Source organism: Anolis sagrei, chromosome 2 (genome assembly GCF_037176765.1).
Source record: "Anolis sagrei isolate rAnoSag1 chromosome 2, rAnoSag1.mat, whole genome shotgun sequence".
Classification (NCBI taxonomy): domain Eukaryota; kingdom Metazoa; phylum Chordata; class Lepidosauria; order Squamata; family Dactyloidae; genus Anolis; species Anolis sagrei.
The window spans coordinates 281,107,305-281,125,459 of record NC_090022.1 but is presented as its reverse complement, the minus strand read 5'-3'; the positions used below and the strand labels follow the sequence as shown (position 1 = coordinate 281,125,459).

General features: G+C 41.1%; 1 protein-coding gene across 1 annotated transcript in view; it reads right to left on the bottom strand.

The window, feature by feature from the left end:
- Nucleotides 1-14,405: 14,405 nt before the first annotated feature.
- The window catches only part of MTMR12 (myotubularin related protein 12), a 45,569-nt gene continuing 41,819 nt past the window's right edge, over nucleotides 14,406-18,155 (bottom strand). The window contains exon 16 of the mRNA XM_060761352.2: nucleotides 14,406-16,473. Coding sequence (XP_060617335.2) covers nucleotides 15,910-16,473 — 564 coding nt within the window. The 3' untranslated portion in view covers nucleotides 14,406-15,909. The remainder of the gene's footprint in view (nucleotides 16,474-18,155) is intronic.

Genomic DNA, 18,155 nt, shown 5'->3' with positions numbered 1-18,155 from the left:
AGGAGGATGTGGCAGCAGGGAGGGGGAGCTGGAGGAGGAGGAGGAGGAGGAGGAGGAAGGCCGGCTTCACAGGCCTCTCAGGCAGCAACCACAACACAACACGCCCCCAGGTCTTCCCCTCAGGTTCTGCCCAAGCCAAGCTGAGGTAAGCTAGACGCCTTCCCTTTCCTCCTGCAAGATGGTGTTGCATTTAAAGAAGTACAAACAAACACAGATGCACACAAACTCTGTATGTGTTTGACTACATCTTTTGTTGTTGTTCATTCGTTCATTCGTTCCCGACTCTCCACGACAGAGCTCCCTGTCGGCCGTCACCACCCCCAACTCCTTCAAGGTCTATATCTACATCTATCTATATACTAGCCGTCCCCTGCCACACGTTTTGTTATTGTTCATTCATTCAGTCGTCTCCGACTCTTCGTGACCTCATGGACCAGCCCACGCCAGAGCTCCCTGTCGGCCGTCACCACCCCCAGCTCCTTCAAGGTCTGTATCTCCATTTATCTATATACTAGCCATCCCCTGCCATGCGTTCTGTTATTGTTCATTCGTTCCAGACTCTTCGTGACCTCATGGACCAGCCCACGCCAGAGATCCCTGTCGGCCGCCACCACCCCCAGCTCCTTCAAGGTTTATATCTACATCTATCTATATACTAGCCATCCCTTACCATGCGTTTTGTTATTGTTCATTCGTTCCAGACTCTTCGTGACCTCATGGACCAGCCCACGCCAGAGATCCCTGTCGGCCGCCACCACCCCCAGCTCCTTCAAGGTCTATATCTACATCTATCTATATACTAGCCGTCCCCTGCCACACGTTTTGTTATTGTTCATCCGTTCAGTCGTTCCCGACTCTTTGTGACCTCATGGACCATCCCACGCCAGAGCTCCCTGTCGGCCGTCACCACCCCCCGCTCCTTCAAGGTCTATTTCTTGTTGTTGTTCATTCGTTCAGTCGTCTCCGACTCTTCATGACCTCCTGGACCAGTCCACGCCAGAGCTCCCTTTCGGCTGTCACCACCCCCAGCTCCTTCAAGGTCTATATCTACATCTGTCTATGTACTAGCCATCCACTGACACGCGTTTTGTTATTGTTCATTCATTCAGTCATTCCCAACTCTTCGTGACCTCATGGACCAGGCCACGCCAGGGCTGTCGGCCGTCACCACCCCCAGCTCCTTCAAGGTCAGTCCAGTCACTTCAAGGATGCCATCCATCCATCTTGCCCTTGGTCAGCCCCTCTTCCTTTTACCTTCCACTTTCCCCAGCATAATTGTCTTCTCTAGGCTTTGTTGTCCCCTCATGATGTGGCCAAAGTACTTCAACTTTGTCTCTAGTATCCTTCCCTCCAGTGAGAAGCTGGGCTTTATTTCCTGGAGGATGGACTTGTTGGATCTTCTCGCAGTTCAAGGCACTCTCAGAACTTTCCTCCAACACTACTAGCCGTCCCCTGCTATGCGTTTTGTTATTGTTCATTTGTTCAGTCGTTCTCGACTCTTCGTGACCTCAAGGACCAGCCCACGCCAGAGATCCCTCTCAGCCGTCACCACCCCCAGCTCCTTCAAGGTCTATATCTACATCTATCTATATACTAGCTGTCCCCTGCCACACGTTTCGTTATTGTTCATTCGTTAGTTGTTTCCGACTCTTTGTGACCTCATGGACCAGCCCTCACTAGAGATCCCTGTCAGCTGTCACCACCCCCAGCTCCTTCAAGGTCTATATCTTGTTGTTGTTCATTCGTTCAGTCGCCTCCGACTCTTCGTGACCTCCTGGACCTGTCCACACCAGAGCTCCCTGTCGGCCATCACCACCCCCAGCTCCTTCAAGGTCAGTCCAGTCACTTCAAGGATGCCATCCATCCATCTTGCCCTTGGTCTGCCCCTCTTCCTTTTACCTTCCACTTTCCCCAGCATAATTGTCTTCTCTAGGCTTTGTTGTCCCCTCATGATGTGGCCAAAGTACTTCAACTTTGTCTCTAGTATCCTTCCCTCCAGTGAGAAGCTGGGCTTTATTTCCTGGAGGATGGACTGGTTGGATCTTCTCGCAGTTCAAGGCACTCTCAGAACTTTCCTCCAACACCATAACTCAAAAACATTTATCATCCTTCATTCAGCCTTCCCTATGGTCTAGCTCTCACATCCGTAGGTGACTACAGGGAATACCATTGCTTTAACTACGTGGATCTTCGTTGCCAGTGTGATGTCTCTACTCTTCACTATTTTATTGAGATTGGATAATGTCATGTGGCCGGCATCATTGCATGGAGCTCCGTTATACAAGTCTCATTATATAAAATGGCAAAATCAAGATTAGCTCTTTGGATGTGGGATATTTTCAAGCTGTGGATGATTGAATCTGTGTTATGTGGAGGGCTGACAGCACTCAGTTTTGTATTCCAAGGAAAGCAACTATAGGAAAACTCTAGTTTCTTTATTCAATTCCAATTCCTTTATTGCCAGTCACAAAGGCAAGCCCTGTACATATATGAGAGTAATCCCATGCAGTGCAGATTTACTTTTAAGTCAATGTGCAAGGAGTTTTATGTAAGGGTGTTGATAAGTTCAGGTTAACCCACTGGGATTTACTTGAGTAGCCCAATATAGATCAGAACTGGTATATGAACCAGGCACCTATGCTCTTTTTAGCGTAGCATAACTGAATCCCACAGTTGTGCAACCCACTGACTGGTTATGCTGAATCCCACAGTTGTGCAACCCATTGACCGGCAAGCAATACAGCCTTGTGTTAACCTGTTGCACAATAGTTTATTATCTCCCCCCACCATCAAGTCCAAAGTGGAGAGGAATTTCCAAGTGAGATTTGGCAATGCCAGGGACAACATTTGCACAACTCCTGAAAAAGTGCAACTTTTTGAACAGGAAGCTATATCTCCAGTCTGCACGCATACGCTTTGGCCAATGTATTTTATATTCACCTTGGATATAATCACATTGCATACTTATAAATAATGAAATGTTTACCAGGCTGCTCTGGTACATGATTAATTTCCAGGGTGTCAACCAACACCATGTGTTGCTCCACATTGATCTCCTGTTCCATGATCTTCTTCAAAGGAGAGGCAGAGGAAATTCTGGGAATTGTCCAAAAAGTAACTTTGCCAAGCTTCTGATGCCGATCAGTCTTGCTTCCCACTGAGCTGTTTCCATGGATGGGCGAACAGCATGGTATTTTTGTTTTAAGCTTTCCTGTACATCCACAAATCTTGGGCTTTTTCTGAATTGACACCTTCCTCTTGCTCCTCTACGGCCTTGTGTCACCTCTTATCCTCAGAGGATCATCTCTAATTGCCTACATCTGTTACATTTGTGGAACAGCCTCCAAAACAGAGCTCTGTAATTATATATTGCATTCATAATGTGTGTGGCTTTATCATTTGGATTATTCAGCAGGGAAAAGTTACTAAATAAAATAGATTTGGTAAATCTGAATTTACCTTCAAGTGAAGTATTTCAAATAGGGGATATGGCCACTTTTGGATCAACCATTTATTTCCTGCCAAACCACCTCACAAGTTGGTAGCATAAGAACTAGTACTTGCTTCACTATGCTAGGCAGAGCTGATTTTTTTCCTGCTGTTTTCTATTCTGAAAATTCTGCTATCAGAAGTATATATGTAACCAAACTCATGGTGAATGTGTATTGCAGTGACTTGTTAATCATCTCAAACATGCAGTTCAGTGGGTGGCAGAATATATCTTGTTCGCCTCACATTAAAATTCAATACTCATACAGTCGTCAAATAGTACATCCATCCTATCTGTATCCAAGGATTTAATCATCCATGGACTGGGAAATGTTTTGTTTTAAAACCAAAAAGGAAATCTTGATTTTGCCATTAAATAAAATTGTGTATCTTGTGTAAGACATTTAAAGTAAAGGTTTCCCCTGACATTAAGACTAGTTGTGTCCAACTCTGGGGGGGGGGGGGGATCACCATTTCTAGGCTGAAGAGCCAGCGTTGTCCGTAGATACCTCCAAGGTCATGTGGCTAACATGACTGCATGGAGCACCATTACCTTCCTTAAGAAGCGGGACCTATTGATCTACTTAGAGTTGCATGTTTTCGAACTGCTAGGTTGGCTGAAGCTGGACGTAACAGCAGGAGCTCACCTCGCTCCCTGGATTTGAACCACCAACCTTTCGGTCAGCAAGTTCAGTAGCTCATTGGTTTAACCTGCTGCGCCACCAGGAAGCCATAAGACATTTATTTGTTTGTTTGTTTATTTACCATATTTATATCCTGACTTTCTCACCGTGGAGGTGACTCAAGACAGCCTTACAACAGGCAGCAATTTGATGCCATACACACATATATCTATTAAACAATTACAATTAAAACCAAATAATGTAAACATGAATTATTAAAACATCAGTTAAAAACATACCATCAAAAACATAATCCAGGGCTGTTCCATTTCTCAATCACATTAATTCATAGTGACATATTGCACTGCTCTAATTACTTTTCAGAAGCTTGGTCCCAAAGCCACGTCTGAATTTTTTTCCCCTAATGGTCAGGAGAGAAGGAACTGATCTAATCTCACCAGGGAGGGAATTCCATAGCCGAGGGGACACCACAGAGAAGGCCCTGTCTCTCGTCCTAATCAATTGCGCCTATGAAGGAGGTGGGATTGAGAGCAGGACCTTTCCAAACGATCTTAATCTCTGAGATGGTTCATAGAGAGATGTTTGGACAGGTAAGCTGGGCTGAAACCATTTAGGGCTTTATTGACTGAAACTTTGAATTTGCTTGGTAGCAGACTGGCAGCCAGTGGAGCTGACGTAACAAGGGGGTTGTGTGCTCCCTGTATGCCACTCCGGTGAGAAATCTGGCTGCAGCCTGTTGGACCACTTGAAGTTTCCGAACAGTTTTCAAAACCAACCCCACATAGAGTGCGTTGGGATGTAACCAGAGCGTGGACTACTGTGGCCAAGTCTGACTTCCGAAGGTATGTGTGCAACTGGCACACAAATTTTACTTGTGCAAAAGCCCCCTAGCCTCCGCCCAAACCTGGACTTCCAGGCTCAGTGATGAATCCAGAAGCTCCCAAGCTATGAACCTGTGTCTTCATCATTCTACTACACCACTATATATTATTAACTTATTTATTACATTCGTATGCTGCCTGTCTCCCAAAGTGGCTTCCAATTGAGTTAAAAATAGTCACAATAATTTTTTAATGTCATGGGATTTCAGCATCCACAGATTTTTGTATCCACGGATGGGTCCCCAAGACATACCAAGGGTGTACTATAATTCCAAGGGTCCAGATAGATGCCCGTGATTCTTCTGCATGTTAATCAGTCTTTATACAATTTTGTAACACTAGATTACAAAATACTAAGCTGTCTGATTGCTAACCTTGCATACCTTTGCAATTTTTATAGTTCCCCTAAAATGGTATGGTTAAATAGAAAGAAGTGCTGTTGCAGAGCTTTTAGTTTAGCTTAGGGATGTTTACCGTCAAGATTAATTCCAATTGACCTGCTTAGAAGATGAACCCTACTTGCAGGTGGTCATTCTCAACTATGATGTTTTTGGTGTGTTTCGTGTCAGGAGCAACTTGAGAAATTGGTGAGAGAGAATTAGCCGTCAGCAAGGACGTTGCCTAAGGGATGTCCAGATGTTTGATGTTTCACCATCTTTGTGGGATGGTGCTCTCATATTTTATTTATTATTCGAACTTATATGCTGCCACTCCCCTGGGGCTCAGAGCGGCTTACAAGAACAGGCTAAAATCTAACACAATTTAAAAACAATTTAAAACAATTTAAAAACAGCAATATTAAAAGTCAAAGGCCTGCATGGGGGGCTGGAGCTGACAGAGGGAGCTCAATCCGCTCTCCCCGATTCAAAGCGCTGACCTGTTGGTCAGCTGTCCTGCTGACACAAGGGTTTAACCTATTGCACCGCCGGAGGCTCCTTGAGGTAAAACGAGTAATTTAGATCAATTTCTTATCACAGATAAACATTGGGAGAAAATCACATATGAACACTGCATTACATAGGGACATACAGGCACCATGTGGCAGGAACAGGAATAAAAGACTGTTGTCTATGTTTGTACTGGACAAGCCTAATGTCAGCAAAGTAATCTATTCAGTGTAGGAATGTTCCTTTCTAGCTATCACTAAGGCACATCCTTTGATATGCTAAATCCCCTTTTGACATGCACTAGTTAAAGGCCCATAGAAATCTGCTTTCCTTTGAAATTGGGCAGGGTAATAGGATTTTAATTAGTGGGCATTATTGTGATCCTTGTGCAATGCAAAGTGGTCTTTGAATGAAGAGAGTGAAAGCATCCCTCTGCCAGACTGTTGTGCAGATATTAGCAATCCCTCATTCAATGCTGTTTCTGTTGAACAACACAAGAACTCTTTTTCTGCTTTGGGCTACAAACACATTAACATGGAGTCTACATATTGTGACATCACTTCATCGTATTATGACCTCATAGATAGAAGTCCTCATGGGCGCAGTGGATTAAACCCTTGTGCCAGCAGGACTAAAGATCGATAGGTCGGAGGTTCGAATCCGGGGAGAGCGCAGATGACCTCCCTTTGTCAGCTGTGGCTCCCCATGTAGGGACATGAGAGAAGCCTCCCATAAGGATGGTAAAATATCAAAATATCCAGGCGTCCCCTGGGTAACGTCCTTGCAGGCGGCCAATTCTCTCACACCAGAAGCGACTTGCAGTTTCTCAAGTCATTCCTCTCTCTTTCACACACACACACACACACACACACAACATCATAGATACACCTTATGGGTGCTCATTTCTTAAATTATAGGAAGCAGTGAGAATACTAAGCTCCTCTCTTCTACCCAATCTCAAACGCTTGGAGCACTGTTTCTCAAATCTCCTAATGCCACAACCCCTTAATACAGTTCCCTCATGTTGTGGTGACCCCCAACCATAACATTATTTTTTTTGCTACTTCATAACTGTCATTTTGCTACTGTTATGAAATGTAATGTAAATATCTCATATGCAGGAAGCGTTTTCATTCACTGGACCAAATTTGGCACAAATACCCAATATGCCCAAATTTGAGTACTGGTGGGGTTGGATGGGATTGTTTTTGCTGAGATTTTTAGTTCATCTACAATCAAAGAGCCTTCTGAACTCCACCAACAATGGAATTGAATCAAACACTGAACTCCCATAACCAAGAGAAAATACTGGAAGGGTTTGGTGGGCACTGACCTTGAGTTTTGGAGTTGTAGTTCACCTGCATCCAGAGAGCACTGTGGACTCAAACAATGATGGATCTGGATCAAACTTGGCATGAATACTCAATATGCCCAAATGTGAACACTGGTGGAGTTTGGGGAAAATAGACCTTGACATTTGGGAGTTGTAGTTGCAGGGATTTATAGTTCACCTACAATCAAAGAGCATTCTGAACCCCATCAACGATGGAATTGGGCCAAACTTCCCACACAGAACCCCCATGACCAACAGAAAGTACTGTGTTTTCCGATGATTTTTGGCAACTCCTCTGACACACACCCCGTGACCCCCGTAGGGGTCCTGACCCCCAGATTGAGAAACACTGGCTTAGAGACCAAAACTGGTGAAAAAAGAGATTATCCAGCATTTTGCCTTATATCTCAAAAATATGCTATTATTTCATGACAGAGAAGTCCCAAATCTTGAATTTTGGGACCCAAGGACTTCCAGATTTTACAACCGCTATATTTTCTTTTGCCATTTTCTTTACTCACTGAAGTTTTTGAAGGTGAAATGAAAAACATTTAAGGGGAAAAGTTTCAAATGCCTGTTTATAGGGATTGTTTACAGTGGATTTCACAGAAAGTGTTAGGCAGAAATGACTGCCACTTCACTTTATATGCAGGTGGATCATCTAAATACACACTATTATGCTTCAGAAAACTGTGTTACGCGGAAACCTCTCTGAATATATGCATGGTCACTGCAAGCTGGCTTTCACATTTGCATAGGTGAACTGCCCCTTAAACTCTTATAACAGAAATATAATTAAAAATTAGGACATGAATATTGGGTAAAAATACAAAGTTTGGTGTTGTCAGTATGTGTTCTATCAAAATGTATAAGGAGCTGATTTAAGATTGAGGGCAAATGGTACAATGCGGTATTTCTGAAAAGCCACAAGCCTACAAATAGAGTGATTAAAACTTTTTTTTTGTATAACCAGAAAGTAGAGATGTTGAAATGGCAGTTTTATACAGAATAAATACATTTCCATTCATGTTACACATTTATTTCACCTGCTTAGATTCAGTAACGGTCAAAAGATGACATAATTATATATTAATGTATATGCATTAGCACAGTTTCATGGAAAAGTGCACAATTAGAGTCACGAGAACAGGAGGATATAATAATGCTTTCTTTATGCACAAAACACTGGAAGGTGCTTTTCTGCTCTTTACAGTGAATGCACTCCTAAGTTTGAGATGTCGACAGCAAAGCACTTAATATTTAGCATTTTATACAAACACACTTCAAATATTCCATATCTTACTTGAGACATTCCTGCAATCCACTTATAATGGGCATACGTGACTTCAAGTTGCCTGTCGACACATTGTGACTTCATGGATTTCATACAGTTTTCCTAAGCAAGAAATACTTTTTTTTTCATTTTCCTCTGAAATATAGCCTGCTGTTTATTTGTTTAATTGCTTCCAACTCTTTGTGACATCATGGACCAGCCCATGCCAGAGCTCCCTGTCAGCCATGGCCACCCCCAGCTCCTTCAAAGTCAAGCCAGTCACATTAAGGATTCCATCCATCAATCTTGCCCTTGGTCTGCCCCTCTTCCTTTTTCCTTCTGTTTTTCCCAGCATCATTATCTTCTCAAAGCTTTCCTGTCTTATCATTAGGTGGACAAAGTATTTCACCTTTGCTTCTAATATCCTTCCTTCCAGTGGGCAGCTGGTCATTATTTCCTAGAGTATGGACTGGTTTGATCTTCTCTCGGTCCAAGGGACTCTCAGAATTTTCCTCCAACACCACAGTTCAAAAGCGTCTATCTTCCTTCACTCCGACTTCCTTATGGTCCAACTCTCAATCCATAGGTTACTACGGGGAATACTATTGCTTTAAATATGTGGATCTTCGTTGCCAGTGTGATGTCTCTACTCTTCACTATTTTATCAAGATTGGTCATTGCTCTCCTACCAAGAAGTAAACGTCTTCTGATTTTATGGCTGCAGTGCTTAAAAATACAAAGTCTGTCACTGCTCCACATTTTCTCCCTCTGTTTGTCAGTTATTAATCAGTGTGGTTGCCATAATCTTGGTTTTTTAATGTTGAACTTCAATTCAGCTTTTGCACTTTCTTCTTTCACCTTTGTTATAAGGCTCCTCATCTCCTCCTCGCTTTCAGCCATCAAAGTGGTATCATCTGCATATCTAAGGTTTTGTCCAGCAATTTTAACTCTAGCCTTGGATTCTTCAAGTTCCACATGTCGCATGATGTGTTCTGCATACAGAAATATAGCCAGCAGCACCTGATATTTGTTGGAGGTCTCCCATCTAGGTACTAAGCTCTGCTTAGCTTCCAAGATCTGACAGGTACAGTCTTATTCACCACTAGCCGTCCCTTGTCATGAGTTGCTATGGCCCAGTCTGTGTATATGTGTTTTGTATGTATATATTTCTGTATACGTGTATTTGCGTATATATATGTGGTTTTGCGCATGGGTTGTAATGTAATTTTTGTTTTTTGGCTTTTTAAGTCTCTTCTGCTATGTTTTTCAGTGTTTTTATGAGTGATGAACACTCGTTGGCCTGATAGGTGGATTGTGTCCAAATTTGGTGTCAATTAATGGTTTTTGAGTTATGTTAAACCCACAAATGAACATTACATTTTTATTTATTTTCATCATGGTGGAAGCAGAGGTCAATACGGAGACAAAATTGTAGTTCATGGCTGATGTTCAAAGCACGTTGGCCCTGTGTATATTACCTCAGGAGTAAGTCAAGGGGAGTTGTTAGGAGAACATTATGCTGTAAGGGGTCTCATTTTGCAGATATGGCTGGGTCTTGCTGCAATCCTCACCCTTAGCTTGACAAGAGATGTGCAACCTTGGCTTTGAAGGTAAAGGCAGACTCTCTATCAGACCACTGGAGCTGCATATTCAGTGAACTAGAATATACCAGTATAGATCTTAATCTGATTTATAATACTGCAGACCAGCCAAAACAAATAACTAATATTTGTTTTAGAGATGACAAACAATTGCTATTGTTAAACCTTTGGGTGAAACACTTGATGACCTACCACAACTGACCCAAGTATCTATTAGGTTCAAAGTTATCTTCTCCCCATTATTATTTAGGGCCAAACTAGATTCAACCCTAAATGAAGCTCTGCAAACTATATCTGTCCTTTTTATTTAAAGCAGGTGTAACTTCTCCTTCATACCATTTTAATCACAGAAGGGTTTAACTCACAGAAGGATCCCATAGACCAGGGATGTCAAACTCATTTTCACTAAAGGTCACAACAGCCTTATAGTTGCCTTCAAGGAATTGTTGAATCCAAGAACTGAGAATCTGTGTATACAGCGGCCGACTATATTGTTTTTCATAGTTTTTACCCAGTTTGGGTCCCCTAGTCATGTGGACTTGCAACACCACAGCACTTGTGGTTCTGAGGTTGGGAAAAGGTTAAAGACTATTTTAAAATTAGACATCATACCCTTGCATCTAAATTCAACCCACACTATCCAGACTAAACAGAACAAGCTCATGCCGCTCCCCGGATTTGAAACTGGGACCTTTCGGTCAGCAAGCTCAGCAGCGCAATGGTTTAACCCACTGCGCCACCAGGAGCTCCATGATGTTTTGGTGCTTAATTTGTAAAATCATAACGTAATTTGACCTTTAATAGGTTTTTCCTTAATCCCTCCTTATTATCCAACATTTTTGCTTATCCAATGTTCTGCTGGTTCATTTATGTTGGATAAGCGAGACTCTAAAACGGAACTGGAAAACATTCACCATTCCCTCGTTGTACAGTTTTTCCAAGCAGGACTGTGAAGGGGGAATCTTCTTTCCTGGAATTTGTGTTTTAAATCATTGCTTTGTTTGACTAGATGAGGTGGTATTATCACACTAATCAGAATAAACAACACTGCACTGCTTAATCCCTCCCCTACTAACATTTAATGTTGGGAAGGAAATCCTAAATTCTCTTCAGAAGAACTGATTGCCCCATAACCCGCTGGGTAAACTGAAACAGAATAAAAACTCTCCTACACTAAATTACATTGACATGTTCAAAAAAGGAATACATAACTCCAGCTGATTTCAGTTGAAAGCTTTAAATGTAGTTTCACACTGGCCATACCTGTGAAACTGCACTTTAATCAATGTTCTGTAATTACAGTGCCACCAGCTGGGATACAAAACAGCATCTATAATCCTACTGAGAGGAGAGGACTTGCCTTTAGGATTAACATTTAAATAAGTTTCCTTTCAGTTGTACTGCGCCACTGCGTGAGAAATGGCATTGTGTTTACCCATGACCCCATTGACAAGGAAATCTAAATACAACCAAATACCCAATGTTGGCTTTAATTCCAATTAACATAATTAGCAGCAGTGCCCGAACAAACAGAATGTGCGCACACTTTTAAAACGTCAGCTTCTCTACGCACGACATAGATCAAAGTGATTCAACATCAAAGTTTGCCCTTTGAAGTTAGACAGTCAGGTATGACGTGCTTATAAGGCAGATATACCTGAGAAAAGGTAGCTCATTTGTGCACTACATGAATATTGGATGCTTTCCGCCACCAATTTGCCAGCATACTACTGGCTTTAGTTGTCAGACAGGCCTGTATCCTTGGCATCCAGGAAAAAAAGATGTCTTCCACTCTACACACTTTTGTTCAACACACTAACTTCTACATTAAAAAATAATATACTGTAAAACACCACACAAAAATTAACCCTTCCTTCTCTCTACATAAAAATGACCAGATTTATATGCTTTTAAAAACAGAATGCACAGCTTATTCTGTATTTACCTTTCTTAGGAGCTACACAACTTGGCCACCTAGACATATACTATCCAAATATATTTGTAGGCCTTAGTTCTCATGGTTTCTTAGATTGGTGGAAGTCATTTACTCATATGGAACATAACAAAATGTAAGAAAAGGAACCTGTGAAGGAAACAGAACAAATCTTATCCCTGCCATTTGATGATACAACCACCAAGGGAAGCTAATTCTATATTGGCTGTGTGTCTTCCAATGTACCTGGAGTCAGGAGACTGAACAGGCTATGGCTACAAACCAAGACAATGAGGGTGAGAATCTAGCAAATGCTGCACTTTTCTTATGGCCAAGAAAAGAAAGAACTTGTCCTTCAAATGAAGAACTGCCATCATTAGGAGCCTATGAGGCCATAAGCAGACACTCCACCTTGCCCACATATCATAAGAGAGTAAATAAAGGGAGCATGACTGGAGCATATAGGAGCATATCCCCTACTTCTTTATGTCCATGCAGGATGTTGACTGGAACATTTTTTTACATTTCTTTTGTTGCTGTGAATACAACCAAGTTTTTATTGTTCTGTTCTTACAGTAAAAGTTGAGCATCTCTTCAAAAACTAGCAAGCTACATGTTGCACCATTTGATTGGGCTCATAAATGCTATTTTGGTGTTTTGCATTTAATGTGGCAACTTTATTTTTATTGAGGGAAATTATTTGTAGGGCTGTCTTGATTAATTCTGGATACTTTGATTTCGGGTAGCCAAATGTCTTCCAGCTCCTGCTGCCCTTTCACATCAATCTCCAAGGCAAGTAGTAATCTACATTATCTTCCTCCAAGGATCCTTTCCTTCTAAGTTATGAGCACAGAGTACTTGTAACAAGAGAGGACAATGAGCATTAGGAATATGCCACTATTACAAAATGGGATTGTATTTTAAGACACTGAATTCTGTTTATATGTTGAATTTTAGCTGCCCTTAAGCTCTCAAAGCAATAAACTCTATGATTCTGGAAGCACAATTGCCCTTGGACCCATTCAACTCACCTAATGTCTATTTTTAACACTGGAAGATATTGCAGAAAATAGCAGTAAATGCAAAATGTCTTAAGTTCTAAGAACAGTTAGGTTCTGATTAAAAGGTTATACTAGCAGTATTTGTTAGGCACTACTATCTCTGTGTTTCAAGAAATGTGATAATAGTTTTTAAAAAGGAAGTCACAGCAGACAGGTAGAATACGTATTTTGCAATTAATAAAGTTCTGAAGTCCAACTGCTAGAGCTGTTACTAAGTCTCTGAAAAGCAATGGTCAACCACAGGAGATGACACTGGTTTAATTTGTAGAGGGCTATTTCACATTTTCCCAGTCTGTTATTTTTATTACTAGCAGTTTCAAAAATTCAAAAATTGACAGAAAGACAATCTTTCAAGTTAGAAATAGTAAAAAGTACATTTTATTCACAAATACATTTGTCCAAATAGTCTATTAAGCATTAACAGGAAGATTATTTTCCTCAAGTAACTGTTAAAGCTAAGCTTGTATTCAGTGTAAAAACTGGGGAGGTATAGCAAAAAAACCCTGATAAACAAATATAGTAAGATAAATATGTCTCCATTCAAACAGTGCTGCATTCTGATAATCTCAAAGCCATGTCTATTCTGGTTAGAAAGAAGCAGTTCCATAAGCGATTATAAAAAAAAGTCCCTCTGTATATCCATTTATAGTTTTCCATAGAAACACAGTACTTAACAGCTTATCTATAAATACGATTCCATGATCAATATATTTACAAACCACTTAGCTTTCAAAGAAAACAATTTAACAAAATTAAGCAATTTTCAATGTTAGTGTCTTACAGTGAATTCAGATCATTCTCCAAGCAGTCAGAAAATCTACTCACTGCAGGGAACTACAATATAAATGCTAGACATCTGAAGAGAAACAAATGTGCAACATTAGCTTTCAGAACAACATATACAAGTAGAACTATTGTGTTTTAAAAAATACTGGAAGCTCTAGAAACTCAAGTAACAAGATTCATAAGGCAACATGGACTTTGGAGGTTTCCATTTGGCATTTGTCTACACTACGTTGTTACCCACTCTTGCGGAAATACTCATGTTGGAGACCAACCTAAGCTGCCAATGCAACTTTAAGAGCCGCCGCAAACTAGCCTCCTGCGGGAGCAAACTGTGCGAGCACGTCCATGACGTCATGAGACTGCGCCTCTCTCTCCCTGCCCCTTTCTCCGCCTCTTTCTCCGTGCCAGAGTCGTTTTTCCTTTGCTAGGGCAGCATTGCCAGCGTACTCTCGTTGTTGGCTGAAATCAACAACGAGAGTACACTGGCAATGCTGCCCTAGCAAAAGAAAAACCACTCTGGCACGGAGAAAGACGCGGAGAAAGGGGCGGGGAGAGAGGGGGAGACTCATGACGTCATGGACGTGCTCGCACAGTTTGCTCCCGCAGGAGGCTAGTTTGCGACGGGTCTAAAAGAGGGCAGCCACCTGCAAGGCAAAGCTTAAGAATTGCACTTAGGGCAGTTCAATAAACACATCTATACTATGACATCAATTAAGATCCAGCCCTCAGAAAAATAGCCTTGTTAGTCAGTTCTCTCTTGCGGGCAACTTCTGTCTTTGATAGTGTTGATTCAGCATTCTCTTGGTTTCTTGACATCTGTTCTCAGTGTGAAAGTTACCCATTCTGCACAGGCAGACAAGATTTCCATATGGCTTATATAAGTGAGGTACTGTTTAGACAATATCCTGGAACCCAGCTCCAATGCACAAACATCTTACATTCATAGTTAGCTTTAATGCCACGTCTATAAAAAGCAGTAGTGCTGGATGACAAATCCAGTTTCGTAGCTATATATAGATTTTTACCTGTCCTTCCTAAAAGAAGGACTTGAGGCTCAGTGCAAGCTACTGGCATTAGTGAAGAATAACTGCATCAGCAAACTATTGGAAGAATTTCTATGGCTTACTGGCATCTCTAAGTTCTGCCCCTTCCTGTTCTCGGGCAGGAAGGAGAGTCCTTTACAAACCAAGACTCTAGAATAGACATAATGGAGATAAACTAGTGAGGAAAGAAGAGATTGTGAACTTGAATAATATCTAGTAAGAGAGCCCAAAACGGCTTCTACTACATACTATAATGCAGAGAATGGATAATCAGAAAAAATCAGAATGCGTGATAAAAGATGAAATACCTAGTATTTCTCTAATTTAAGCTTAAAAGGCTAGGACATAAACTTTCAAAGTTTAAGTCTGTTTTAAAAACAGTATCTAATTTTACAGTGCAACGCTGTTCATTTTATGATCCAACCAATAAGACGTTCTATATCCCACTAGGTCCTTTTTCAATTTTGGTGGAGATTTCTCAAATACCACTTTTATAGTCAAACAAGGAAGAAGCTCATATACCTTATGCAGAAAGCCCTAACATCTCATTTGTTCCCAAAAATGATAAAACAATTTTTAATTTTTGGATTCAGACCAGAAGAGGTTCCTACAAGAGGGGCATCTCCTGCCATGCGATTTCCAGAGAGGAAAGGCTTTCAGGAGGGAAACAGGGCAAATGGGAGAATGGATCCAACCCACTACTTTGCTGGCCTCTATAGAACCCAGCTACAGCCCACTTTCCTCCACTTTTACAGAAAAATTGAGGAAAAGACATGAGCTAAAATTATTTGTAAAATGCATTACTATTCTCAAATGAGGGAGCATTTTCCTATATTAAAAGCTTCACTAATTAGCTTCTGCCAGAATGTAGCAAAAAAAAAAGGGGGGGGGATAGACTATCACAGAAAATGTGGACAATTAAGATAGGAGTGTGCAAGTGTTTTTCATTTCTACATTTCCGAGAGAAAGAATATTCTGTCAAACATCTCCTAAATTAACATACTCATCCTCTCGCCTGGCCAATTCATCCTCACTTTCAAAGTCTCTCCATGAGCTGGTAGGTAAAACTGGTTTGAAGGAATGTCTCTGCAGCGAAGCAAATGGGAATGAGGATGACAAACGAGCAGGATTTCTCTGGAAAGGAGAAGTTTCCACATCTTCGTCTGAGACACTGCTGTGTTTTTCGTCCATTTTCTTTTGCAAGCCTTGTACCTCTTCCATCACATCCAAGACTTTTGTTGAAACCGTGTCACTGCCAGGGAGCTGAGCTTCAGGGATCCAACGCAAATACCTCTGTGCCCAGACCTTTATTTCTGGTCCTTCGAGTCGTGGCAGCAGCAGTCCATGGAGATCAACCAGCTTACTATGCCAGCTCTCATAGAACTCACTGAAGTTAGTCTGAAGATCATCAGAAGACGTTATCAACCTGCTGATTCTTTTGCCTAAAATGTTTTTCAGTAACTGATCTGTTTCTTCTTTAAAAAATCCTCTTTTCGGAGCAGGCTTCGTTGGTGCCAATGGCAAAGAAAGCTGTCGCTGATGCTTTAAAGAGAGCAAAGAAAATAATTTAAGAAATGTACACGATGAACAAAATTATCTGAACACAGTCCTATGCTAATGTTCAGGTTATGTAATTAGCAAAAGAACATGACTCTAATCATACCATGCCAAGGAAACTAGAAACAACTGTGAGACTGTAATACAGAAGCACAAGGACCTCAAAACACCACTCGATTTAAAATTATAATGCAGGAATGTGATCCTTGAGATATTGCTAGACTGCAACTCCCAGCATTCCTCATCAATGAAGATATTGGGACACAGCTTCTGGGAGTCACTGTTCAGTATCAAGAAATTCCCATTCCTGCATTGTTGAAGGCATACTGTTTTGATAGGCAAAATAATAATAATAACTTGATTTTTATACCCCGCCTCCATCTCCCCAAAGTGACTCGAGGACAAAATGCATACAGAACATCCAAAACAATCCATTAAAAACAAAAACAAACAATTAAAATAAAACATAGCAAAGCATAATAATAAAATAAAATATAATCAAATAAAACAGTGGCATTAAAACTCGCTCAAAAATATAAAACAATAACCAATAACCAAATACTAAGATGGGCATGATCAGGGTATAAAGAGGACCGGGCCTGGGATAGTGCAAAACGTAGTATAGGGCCGGGAGATTGGAAGAAGTGCAGAGTACTATCTGGTGGGCTAGTGACTGGGTATTTATATGTAGTCATTCTCAAATGCTTGTTGGAACGCCCAGGTTTTCAAACCCCCACAAAAGGAGAACAGTGAAGGGGCTTTCCTAATCTCCCTGGGGGGCCACCACCGAAAAGGCCCTCTCCCTCATCCCCACCAGTCGTGCTTGTGACAACAGTGGGAACGAGAAGAGGGCCTCCCTTGCAGATCTCAGAGCCCTTGCCGGTTCATAGGTGGAAATGGAGTCACGAAGATAAGTGGGGCCTAAACAGTTTTTAATGCAGTTTTAATCAATGAAAAACTATGCTACTGATTAATAACAGCTGTATTTACTCTTAGAGGTACAGTGTTTGCATTTCTTCTAAAGCGGTGAAATCATCTAGTTCTATTTATGTAACTAAGCATTAAATACACACTAATGAGGCATAGTTGAATATTAGTGTGATTTTAACATCACTGTTATCTTGCATTTCTAAAAATAAAATGAAACATAAATAATAAAACAGTTGAAAAATTAATAGCCAGATAATCTGCTTTAAGAAAACGATAAAAGTTAGTTTAAAAACCATTTAAACATGATATCAGTGACTCCAGCATGTTTAGGATTATGCGCCTAAAAAGTAAAGTTCTGTTTTTTATGCAGGAAAATATAATTTCGGGATTCACTACCAAAAAGCTGGTTACATTATTGTTAAGGAATGCTTTGCATTTACGGTTTTGGTGTGATTTGTATTCAAACTTTATCTAGGATACTGGTAAGGAACACTATATAGACAGTTCCCAAGTTATAAACATCTGACTTACATCCAACTCCTAGGGCCCTTCCACAGTCCTATATCCCAGAATATCAAGGCAGAAAATCCCACAATATCTGTTTTGAACTGGTTTATCCAAGTCGACACTCAGGTAATGTGGGATTTTCTGCCTCAATATTCTGGGATATAGGGTTGTATGGAAGGGCCCCTAGTTACAAACAGAGGTGAGACAATGGGGAATAAGAGGAAATCTAC